Consider the following 12,663-nt stretch of genomic DNA (forward strand, 5'->3'; position numbering starts at 1 on the left):
CTCCCTGCCGGACAGTCAGGAATGCAGGTAAGTGACATTTTTTATTCTATGAACCCTTATGGCACTTTAATAATACATATCTGCATTTTTGGTGTTAATCCTGAGGATTAGGGTTGTTTTAGGGCAGGGTACTGTGTGGCAGTAGTGTAAGGGAAAATAAGAAAACCTTTGTATTTTTTATTTAGTGGCGCAGATTGAACTGCTTACTTATGCAGTCATGTAGAGGTGTAGAGGTGCTGGGGAGTCAATAAACATGGTAAAACAGTAACGGTAATTACGTTTATATAATTTTGGATTGAGACATTCATCCTTAAAATAAACAGGAAAAAAAATTCTGAAAAGTTTTTTTGGGGTTTATTTTTTAAAGTGACAGTAACATTTTTTTTTTCTTAATACTGTATCATTATTTTGTCAAAGAAAGTTGTGTATAATTCTTGTGCAAAATGGACCCAGAGTCTAATCCTTCTAGTTTGTGCAAGCTCTGTTTGGAGGCCCAAGTAGAGCCTCCTTTACCTTTTTGCAGTTCTTGTATATATAGAACTCTGTTATATAAGGACAGACTTTTTGATTCTGAGCCACCATTCCCTCAGGATGAGGCCGTCCAGATGTTGTCACAGCCTCTCCCTAATTTGCCCCAATCTTCAGCGACGTCACATGTAGTGCCCTGCGGTTCCTCACAATCTCCAGATGGAGTATTTTTAAAGGCTGAGATTGCTGCCCAGGTATCTTTGGCAGTATCTGAGGCACTAACAGCCATTCCCATGCTGCAGGAGAGCGTAAGAGGAACATTACAGAATCAGACAAGGTATTGGATCCTGTTCAGGCTGACCAGACTCCTCCTTCGAGTAATTTGGAGGAGGATACTTTGGAACCCTCTGAGGGTGAAATCTCAGATTCGGATAGTGTAATTCCTTCATCTGATGCTGAAGTGGCTTCCTTCAGATTCAAGCTTGCGCACCTCCGTGTCTTATTAAAGGAGGTTTTAGCTACCTTGGACGACTCCTATCCTTCTATCGTTGTCAACCAATCAGGAAGCTCTACCCAGGTGCTGGGGGTTGTGGGAAGGGAAGTGATGCTGTGGTGCTCTTTGCCTCCTCCTGCTGGCCAAGAGTGATATTCCCAACACTAATTGATGATCCTGTGGATTCACCGTGTCAAGAAATAAATAAATTTATCAGGTAAGCATAAATTTAGTTTTTTTTTGCTAAAGGACCCTTGTTTCATATCCCTTTTAAGTCTGATCTAGTAACCCTATAATAGTAGGCTTTTGGGTAGTCATCTCTAAAGGGACAGTAATGTCAAAATGTTATTCAGACTGACCATGTAACTTTCCATTGTACTTTTATAATTAAATGTATTTTGTTCCCTTTGAATCCTTTGTTGAACAGCATACCTATGCAGGCTCAGGAGCAGCAATACACTACTGGGAGCTAGCTGCTGATAGGTGGCTGCACAAATATGCCACTTGTCATTGGTTCAGTTGTCTTTAGCAAGCTCTCAGGAATGCATTGCTGCTCCTTCAACAAAGTATACCAAGAGAATGAATGTAATTTACAGACGTAAATTGGAAAGGTGTTCGGCAATCAGTTGTGCTGGTAATATTATTGTAACCTGTAATATGTTTTCAGAATATATCAAGATGGCGGATCATTATGTCCCTGTTCCTGGAGGTCCAAATAACAACAACTATGCCAATGTAGAGCTCATCCTTGACATTGCTAAGAGAATCCCTGTTCAGGTAAGAGGAAAATGTCCTGACATTTGCTATCATATAAGATATGCTTGTGTGTGTGTGCACATACATAGAGAGATACAATTCTATAATATATCCTTATTAGCACCTTATCTACTACACATTTCTATGTTCTAGGCTGTATGGGCCGGATGGGGTCATGCGTCAGAGAATCCAAAACTCCCTGAACTTCTCCACAAAAATGGAATTGCATTCATGGGTAAGAAGTATAGGTTAATAATTGTTCATAATCTCTACTTGTGTTGACAATTTTTATAAAGCTAATTGGAATTAACGTGTGCTCAGAGGGACATGAAACACAATTTTTTTTCTTTTCGGATTCAGATAGTGCATACAGTTTTAAACAACTTTCCAATATACCATTATCAAATATGCTACATTGCCTTAAAGGGCTAGTCTAGTCAAAACTAAAGTTTCGTGATTCAGATAGAGCATGCAATTTTAAGCAGCTTTCCGTTTTGCTCCTATTATCATTTTTTCTTTGTTCTCTTGGTATCTTTATTTGAAAAAGCAAGACAATAAGCTTAGAAGCCGGCCCATTTTTGGTTCAGCACCTGGGTAGCGCTTCCTGATTGGTGGCTACATTTAGACACTAATCAGCAAGCGTTACCCAGGTGCTGCACTGAAAATTGTCTGGCTTCTAAGCTTAAATTCTTGCTTTTCAAATAAAGATTCCAAGAGAACGAAGAAACAATATTATAGGAGTAAACTAGAAAGTTGCTTAACATTGCATGCTTTATCTGAATCATGAAAGTTTAATTTTGACTAGACTAGCCCTTTAATATTATTTGCTGAAGAAGCAGCAATGCACTACTGAGAGCTAGCTGAACACATCTAGTTAGCCAATCACAAGAGACAAATGTGTGCAGGCACCAATCACCAGCTAGCTCCCACTAGTGCAGAATATGTATATATTATTTTTCAACAATGGATACCAAGAGAACAAAGTACATTTGAAAATAGAAGTGAATTTAAAAGTGTCTTAAAATATGCTCTATCCGAATCATGCAAGTTTAATTTAGACTTTCCTATCCCTTTTAAATCTCATGACATTTATGTTATAGCAGACCTGTATTAGCTTGTGAAGAAGCCTGCTGTGAATATAAACTTTAGTTTGCTGAGCGAAAGAAGAGCTTGTAGCACTTTACAAAATATTGCAGTTGATTCATCTGGCTGCAAGGGGTTAAAGTCTTAATTTTTTAGAGATGAGATCAGTGGTGAAAATCCTGGCCCTGCAGACCCCTTTTCTCTTGTTAAGTGTAGTCAGTCCACGGGTCATCCATTACTTATGGGATTATATCTCTCCCCAACAGGAAGTTGCAAGAGGATCACCCAAGCAGAGCTGCTATATAGCTCCTCCCCTCACATGTCATACCCAGTCATTCTCTTGCAAGTCTCAACAAAGGAGGTTGTGAGAGGAGACAGGAGTTTTTTACTTAATTCTTCAATCAAAAGTTTGTTATTTTAAAATGGCACCGGAGTGTGCTGTTTTTTCTCTCAGGCAGTATTTAGAAGAAGAAGATCTGCCTGCGTTTTCTATGATCTTAGCAGACGTAACTAAGATCCACTGGCTGTTCTCACGCATTCTGAGGAGGGGTAACTTCAGAAAGGGGAATAGCATGCGGGGTCCTCCGCAAATGAGGTATGTGCAGTATAATATTTTCTAGGAATGGAATTGACTAAGAAAACACTGCCGTTACCCATATGATGTAAGTACAGCCTTTAATGCAGTAGTAGCGACTGGTATCAGGCTGTTAAATGTATGCACAGTTGAGTTATTTTCTAGGGACTAGAATTTGACTGAGAAAATACTGTTAATACTGAAATAAATGTATAAGCCTTAAAGCCGGCTTAGTGATAACTTTACATAACACTGGAAAAGTTGTTTTTAAAACGTTTACTGGCATGTTATTCGTTTTGTGAGGTACTTTGGTGATAAATCTTTTTGGGCATGATTTTTTTCCACATGGCTAACGTTTATTTCTGCATAGAAACCGTTGTAACAGGTCTCCCACTGTTGTAATATGAGTGGGAGGGGCCTTTTTTTAGCGCCTTGTTGCGCAGATAAAATTCTAGCACAGTCTTCCTGCCTTTTCCTCCTTGATCCAGGACGTCTCCAGAGAGCTCAGGGGTCTTCAAAATTCAATTTTGAGGGAGGTAATCAGTCACAGCAGACCTGTGACAGTGTGTTTGACTGTGAGAAAAACGTTAAATCTAAAATTGATTATCCGGTTGTGGGTATTGAGGGGTTAATCATCCGTTTGCTAGTGGGTGCAATCCTCTGCTAAATTCATACATTTATTGTTAAAATTGTTGGCTATAACTGAATTAGTTCATTGTTATTTCAACTGTGACAGTTTTTTTGTGTTTTTAAAAGCGCTGCTGCGTTTTTTCATATTGCTTGTAAATTCACTGACAGTTTTTTTCCAAGCTTGCTAGCCTTCATTGCTAGTCTGTTAAACATGTCTGATACAGATGAATCTACTTGTTCATTATGTTTAAAAGCCAATGTGGAGCCTAATAGAAATTTGTGTACCAATTGTATTGATGTTACTTTAAATAAAAGTCAGTCTTTACCGGTAAAGAAATTATCACCAGACATCGAGGGGGAAGTTATGCCGTCTAACTCTCCTCACGTGTCAGTACCTTCGCCTCCCGCTCAGGAGGTGCGTGAGATTGTGGCGCCAAGTACATCAAGGCCCTTACAAATCACTTTGCATGATATGGCTAATGTTATGAAAGAAGTATTATCTAATTTGCCTGAGTTAAGAGGCAAGCGCGATAGCTCTGGGGTTAGGACAGAGCGCGCCGATGACACGAGAGCCATGTCCGATGCTGCGTCACAATTTGCAGAACATGAGGACGGAGAGCTTCATTCTGTGGGTGACGGATCTGATCCGGGGAGACCTGATTCAGAAATTTAAAATTTTAAATTTAAGCTTGAGAACCTCCGTGTATTGCTAGGGGAGGTGTTAGCGGCTCTGAATGATTGCGACACGGTGGCAATCCCAGAGAAATTATGTAGGCTGGATAAATACTATTCGGTACCGGTGTGTACTGACGTTTTTCCTATACCTAAAAGGCTTACAGAGATTATTAGCAAGGAGTGGGATAGACCCGGTGTGCCTTTTTCCCCTCCTCCGATATTTAGAAAAATGTTCCCAATAGACGCCACCACACGAGACTTATGGCAGACGGTCCCTAAGGTGGAGGGAGCAGTTTCTACTTTAGCCAAGCGTACCACTATCCCGGTGGAGGATAGTTGTGCTTTCTCAGATCCAATGGATAAAAAATTAGAAGGTTACCTTAAGAAAATGTTTGTTCAACAAGGTTTTATATTACAGCCCCTTGCATGCATTGCGCCCGTCACTGCTGCGGCGGCATTCTGGTTTGAGTCTCTGGAAGAGGCTATTCGCACAGCTCCATTGGATGAGATTATGAACAAGCTTAAAGCCCTTAAGCTAGCTAATGCATTTGTTTTGGATGCCGTGGTGCATTTAACCAAACTAACGGCTAAGAACTCCGGATTCACCATCCAGGCGCGCAGAGCGCTATGGCTTAAATCCTGGTCAGCAGATGTAACTTCTAAATCTAAATTGCTTAACCCCTTAATGACCGGACCATTTTTCAGTTTTCTTACCCTTAATGACAATGGCTATTTTTACATTTCTGCAGTGTTTGTGTTTAGCTGTAATTTTCCTCTTACTCATTTACTGTACCCACACATATTATATACCGTTTTTCTCGCCATTAAATGGACTTTCTAAAGATACCATTTTTTTCATCACATCTTATAATTTAATATAAAAAATATATAAAATATGAGGAAAAAATGGAAAAAAAACACACTTTTTCTAACTTTGACCTCCAAAATCTGTTACACATCTACAACCACCAAAAAACACCCATGCTAAATAGTTTCTAAATTTTGTCCTGAGTTTAGAAATACCCAATGGTTACATGTTGTTTGCTTTTTTTGCAAGTTATAGGGCAATAAGTACAAGTAGAACTTTGCTATTTCCAAACCACTTTTTTTCAAAATTAGCGCTAGTTACATTGGAACACTGATATCTGTCCGGAATCCCTGAATATCCCTTGACATGTATATATTTTTTTTTAGAAGACAACCCAAAGTATTGATTTATGCCCATTTTGGTATATTTCATGCCACCATTTCACTGCCAAATGCGAGCAAATAAAAAAAATTGTTCACTTTTTCACAAATTTTGTCACAAACTTTAGGTTTCTCACTGAAATTATTTACAAACATTTTGTGCAATTATGGCACAAATGGTTGTAAATGCTTCTCTGGGATCCCCTTTGTTCAGAAATAGCAGACATATATGGCTTTGGCGTTGCTTTTTGGTAATTAGAAGGCCGCTAAATGCAGCTGCGCACCACACGTGTATTATGCCCAGCAGTGAAGGGGTTAATTAGGGATCTTGTAGTGTAGTAGACAACCCAAAGTATTGATCTAGGCCCATTTTGGTATATTTCATGCCACCATTTCACCGCCAAATGCGAGCAAATAAAAAAAAAAAGTGACATTTTTCACAATTTTAGGTTTCTCACTTAAATTATTTACAAACAGCTTGTGCAATTATGGCACAAATGGTTGTAAATGCTTCTCTGGGATCTCCTTTGTTCATAAATAGCAGACATATATGGCTTTGGCGTTGCTTTTTGGCAATTAGGAGGCCGCTAAATGCTGCTGCGCACCACACTTGTATTAAGCCCAGCAGTGAAGGGGTTAATTAGGTAGCTTGTAGAGAGCTTGCAGGGTTAATTTTAGCTTTAGTGTAGAGATTAGCCTCCCACCTGACACATCCCACCCCCTGATCCCTCCCAGACAGCTCTCTTCCCTCCCCCACCCCACAATTGTCCCCGCCATCTTAAGTACTGGCAGAAAGTCTGCCAGTACTAAAATAAAAGGTGTTTTTTTTTTTGTTTTTTTTTTTTTTTAATTATTCAGCTGTGATGGACCCCTGCCTTAACCCCCAACCTCCCTGATCCCCCCCAAACACCTCTCTAACCCTCCCCACCTACCTAATTGCCACCATCTTGGGTACTGGCAGCTGTCTGCCAGTACCCAGTTTTCCCCAAAAAATAAAGTGTTTCTTTTATTTTTAAATGTTTTATTTTTATTTTTTCTGTAGTGTAGCTGCCCCAAAGACAGCATGAAGTAAGGGCCCCCTGTCCGGAAACGGATCTAGTGGGGGGCAGACTTTCTCTCTTTGCCCAAGCTTGGGCAAGAGATGTCCAGGATCCCTGGGCGTTGGAGATCATATCTCAGGGATATCTTCTGGACTTCAAAGCTTCTCCTCCACAAGGGAGATTTCATCTTTCAAGGTTATCAGCAAAACAAATAAAGAAAGAGGCGTTTCTACGCTGTGTACAAGACCTCTTATTAATGGGGGTGATCCACCCAGTTCCGCTGTCGGAACAAGGGCAAGGATTTTATTCAAACCTGTTTGTGGTTCCCAAGAAAGAGGGAACCTTCAGACCAATCTTGGACTTAAAGATCCTAAACAAGTTCCTAAGAGTTCCATCATTCAAAATGGAAACTATTCGAACCATCCTACCCATGATCCAAGAGGGTCAGTACATGACCACAGTGGACTTAAAGGATGCCTACCTTCACATACCGATTCACAAGGATCATTATCGGTATCTAAGATTTGCCTTCCTAGACAGGCATTACCAGTTTGTAGCTCTTCCCTTCGGGTTAGCTACGGCCCCAAGAATCTTTACAAAGGTTCTGAGCTCACTTCTGGCGGTACTAAGACCGCGAGGCATAGCTCCGTACCTAGACGACATTCTGATACAAGCGTCAAGTTTTCAAACTGCCAAGTCTCATACAGAGATAGTTCTGGCATTTCTGAGGTCGCATGGGTGGAAGGTGAACGTGGAAAAAGAGTTCTCTATTACCACTCACAAGGGTTCCCTTCTTAGGGACTCTTATAGATTCTGTAGAGATGAAAATTTACCTGACGGAGGCCAGGTTATCAAAACTTCTAAATGCTTGCCGTGCCCTTCATTCCATTCCACACCCGTCAGTAGCCCAGTGCATGGAAGTAATCGGCTTAATGGTAGCAGCAATGGACATAGTACCATTTGCGCGCCTGCATCTCAGACCGCTGCAATTATGCATGCTCAGTCAGTGGAATGGGGATTACTCAGATTTGTCCCCTCTAATAAATCTGGATCAAGAGACCAGGGATTCTCTTCTCTGGTGGCTTTCTCGACTCCATCTGTCCAAAGGGATGACCTTTCGCAGGCCAGATTGGACGATTGTAACAACAGATGCCAGCCTTCTAGGTTGGGGCGCAGTCTGGAACTCCCTGAAGGCTCAGGGATCGTGGACTCAGGGGGAGAAACTCCTCCCAATAAATATTCTGGAATTAAGAGCGATATTCAATGCTCTTCTAGCTTGGCTTCAGTTGGCAACACTGAGGTTCATCAGATTTCAGTCAGACAATATCACGACTGTGGCTTACATCAACCATCAAGGGGGAACCAGGAGTTCCCTAGCGATGTTGGAAGTATCAAAGATAATTCGCTGGGCAGAGTCCAACTCTTGCCACCTGTCGGGGATCTATATCCCAGGCGTGGAGAACTGGGAAAGTCTTTTCATCCGGGGGAGTGGGAACTTCATCCGGAGGTCTTTGCTCAACTAATTCATTGTTGGGGCAAACCAGAACTGGATCTCATGGCTTCTCGACAGAATGCCAAACTTCCTTGCTACGGATCCAGGTCCAGGGACCCGGGAGCGGCGCTGATAGATGCTCTAGCAGCCCCTTGGGGTTTCAACATGGCTTATGTGTTTCCACCATTTCCGCTGCTTCCTCGGCTGATTGCCAAGATCAAACAGGAGAGAGCATCAGTGATTCTGATAGCACCTGCGTGGCCACGCAGGACCTGGTATGCAGATCTAGTGGGCATGTCGTCCTGTCCACCATGGTCTCTATCTCTGAGACAGGACCTTCTAATTCAGGGTCCTTTCAACCATCCAGATCTAATTTCTCTGAGGCTGACTGCATGGAGATTGAACGCTTGATTCTATCAAAGCGTGGCTTCTCTGAGTCAGTTATTGATACCTTAATACAGGCTCGGAAACCTGTTACCAGAAAAATTTACCATAAAATATGGCGTAAATACTTATATTGGTGTGAATCCAAGAGTTTAGAAAAGGGTTTATCTGCTAGTTCATTAAAGGGACAGATTTCTGCTCTGTCTATTCTGTTACACAAACGTCTGGCAGATGTTCCAGACGTTCAGGCTTTTTGTCAGGCTTTGGCTAGGATTAAGCCTGTGTTTAAGACTGTTGCTCCGCCGTGGAGCTTAAACTTAGTTCTTAAAGTTCTTCAAGGTGTTCCGTTTGAACCCCTCCATTCCATTGATATTAAGCTGTTATCTTGGAAAGTTCTGTTTTTGATGGCTATTTCCTCGGCTCGAAGAGTCTCTGAGTTATCTGCCCTACACTGTGATTCTCCTTATCTGATTTTCCATTCAGACAAGGTAGTTCTGCGTACTAAACCTGGGTTTTTACCTAAGGTGGTTTCTAACAGGAATATCAATCAAGAGATTGTTGTTCCATCATTATGTCCTAACCCTTCTTCAAAGAAGGAACGACTTTTGCATAATCTGGATGTAGTCCGTGCCCTGAAGTTCTATTTACAGGCAACTAAAGATTTTCGTCAAACTTCTTCCCTGTTTGTCGTTTACTCGGGACAGAGGAGAGGTCAAAAGGCTTCGGCTACCTCTCTCTCCTTTTGGCTTCGTAGCATAATACGTTTAGCCTATGAGACTGCTGGACTGCAGCCTCCTGAAAGAATTACAGCTCATTCCACTAGAGCTGTGGCTTCCACCTGGGCCTTTAAAAATGAGGCCTCTGTTGAACAGATTTGCAAGGCTGCAACTTGGTCTTCACTTCACACTTTTTCAAAATTTTACAAATTTGACACTTTTGCTTCTTCGGAGGCTATTTTTGGGAGAAAGGTGCTTCAGGCAGTGGTTCCTTCCGTTTAAAGTTCCTGCCTTGTCCCTCCCATCATCCGTGTACTTTAGCTTTGGTATTGGTATCCCATAAGTAATGGATGACCCGTGGACTGACTACACTTAACAAGAGAAAACATAATTTATGCTTACCTGATAAATTTATTTCTCTTGTAGTGTAGTCAGTCCACGGCCCGCCCTGTCTTTTAAGGCAGACCTAAATTTTAATTAAACTCCAGTCACCACTGCACCCTATGGTTTCTCCTTTCTCGTCTTGTTTTGGTCGAATGACTGGATATGACATGTGAGGGGAGGAGCTATATAGCAGCTCTGCTTGGGTGATCCTCTTGCAACTTCCTGTTGGGGAGAGATATAATCCCATAAGTAATGGATGACCCGTGGACTGACTACACTACAAGAGAAATAAATTTATCAGGTAAGCATAAATTATGTTTTTATATCATAAAAGAAACATTTTGGGCTTCATGTCCCTTTAATCCTTTGCTGATTACATTTGGCAGCCATGGTTTCAGCAAGCTAAATATACAGTGGTTAAACTGTGCTTCTTGACAGCAGGTGTCCCTTTTTGCTAATGAAGCTCTGTTAAAAGGAAACTGCTTGCTTTACATTTAAAGGGACATTAAACACTTTGAGAGAGTAATATAAAGTAAAAAAATCATAAATAAATAAAGAAAACACTGCAATATACTTTTATTGTTTATTTTGTCCCCTTTCCTGTAATTATTCTGAAATTGTGAGCATTTCAGTTCCTGTTAAAGATAGAAGTGCAGAACACTGTTATATTTCACACAGCCATTGGCTGAGCACTCTAGTGACCTATTTATAACTGTCCCTAATTAGCCACAGCAGAGAAAGTAACCTAAGTTACAACATGGCAACTCCCTTTGTTTTATAGACACTAAAACCTTACCCTTATTTTGTCAATATTTAAACAGCTAATGAAACTTTTAAAAAAAAAAAATCTACATGTTATTTTCAGACTTATCTTTTCTTTGAGTGCATCATTCTATCTATCATTTATTTAGTGTTTAATGTCCCTTTAAGGTTCTAAGCTAACCATACCTGGATATGGTCTACATGACTCTGGGTAATTTGGCCTGCATTCACTTTGTTTCCTTGTACCCTCAAGTGCAGAGGGTGCTGATGCTATCATGTTCACAAGTTTATTTCAATATTAATACAGTCTTAATAAAATCCCTTGTTTCCTAAAACATTAATATCATGTTTTACAGATTTAAATTTAATGCATATATTATATTTGAGAGTGGTGTGGTTACCATTTCTTTTATTTGGGTAAACTTTATCCTATGGGCACCATTTATTAAGCAGCAGATGCTGCTTCGGAGGCCCATCGTTTCAAGCTCGTCATAAGACCGCTACCCTTTTAGGTAGCGGATTGATATCATCCTGATTCGATCAGGATGATTGACAGCCCCTGCTAGCGGCCGATTGAATGCCAGTGAGCTGGGGGCGGCATTGCACAAGCATTTCACCATAAATCCTTGGGCAGTGTTCAATTAGCTATGTAGCGAATCATTATGTCGGCTCGACATTTAGTAAATCTACCCCTATGACTCCTAACTACTAGAGCACAATTATATAATTACTTGATGTGATTGTTTTTATATATGATTGGTTAAAATAGAAAATTATGAACTTTGTCATAGAGAAATAAACAATAACAATTAAAAAAGAAGAAAAAGCTACAAATAATTTACTCTACTCATTTATAATTTGTTGATTGTTTAGTTCTTAATTGTGAATAAAAAGAACAAAAGGCAGCGCTTAGGAATTGGGAGATTTCTTAAGCTAATTTATTACCTGATATTCTCAAAGAATATCAATGTAATTCTCTTTACTTGATTAAAGATCATTTTTTATATTAAATAGGCAATCAAAACAGAATACTAAAATACAAAACCAATACTTGCACAAGATAAAAAACAGCTACTCCTTAAACTGTCTGGCCAGACAAACACTTCTTCACAACGCATTTTGGGATCTTGCTTACCTACATGTAGTTTCTCCTAAAAAGTCTGCACCCTTCATGGATCCAATAAATGTAAGAAAACAATTTGATCACACAAGGGATATTGTAAAGAAGAGAAGGCGTTTTATCAGTTTAAAATAATATGTCCTTTTCTTGTAAGACTCTTCAGGAGACTCTGAAACAGAGCCCTTATCAAGGGCAACATTCAATAAAGATAAAGTTTTATCAAATTATGATAACATGTTAATTGGTTTGAGATAGGGTTTACAGTTAAAATGCAGTCAAGATTAGCCCATGTCATACATCTCAGTGGAAACCTACCTACTTGTAGTGATTATGATCTTACAAAACAGATAATAAATATATATATATTTTAAGTCAGATAGGCCAGCACTCTCGTATAGACAATCATCCACCCAGGTTACTTCCAAAATAATGTACAGTATAATCAATAAAGAAAGGATGCACTCTCCAGGAATTTTTAAATTGGTCACTTCTTTATTCATTAACGTTTTGGGGACGGCTGATTTTCCTGACCTCCCAGCTTGTTAATTAATAAATTTGTGCTTTGAGTAGCAGAAAGTGTTATAATATTAGAAAATATTACACTGCCCCAACCCGACTACTTCATAATGCCACCCGGCTCGCAAAATATTCCATGGAGAACACACACACACAAAGATAGATAGATAGAAGAGATAAAGAGAAACTATTGAGGTGTGCTCTCCCTGCAAGCTAAGCCCATTTGATTGAAATGTGGCTTCATTTAGAAACCGCTATTTTATATACAGCAATAAACCTAAATTAGCCATTTTCTATGCATGTTAGAATTGGGAGCTGGTATAACAAGTAATTTAAATAAATTAAGGGAAAGCAAAATACAGTAGCAGCTTTGTGAATGAGA

At 40.0% G+C, this 12,663-nt stretch overlaps 1 protein-coding gene across 1 annotated transcript in view; it reads left to right on the forward strand.

Annotated features, from left to right (window-relative positions):
* Positions 1-12,663, forward strand: part of ACACA (acetyl-CoA carboxylase alpha) — a 1,007,059-nt gene that overhangs the window by 116,889 nt on the left and 877,507 nt on the right. Inside the window, exons 5-6 of the mRNA XM_053706820.1 lie at positions 1,629-1,738; positions 1,871-1,952. Coding sequence (XP_053562795.1) covers positions 1,629-1,738; positions 1,871-1,952 — 192 coding nt within the window. The remainder of the gene's footprint in view (positions 1-1,628; positions 1,739-1,870; positions 1,953-12,663) is intronic.

The sequence above is a fragment of the Bombina bombina genome, chromosome 3, assembly GCF_027579735.1.
Source record: "Bombina bombina isolate aBomBom1 chromosome 3, aBomBom1.pri, whole genome shotgun sequence".
NCBI lineage: Eukaryota > Metazoa > Chordata > Amphibia > Anura > Bombinatoridae > Bombina > Bombina bombina.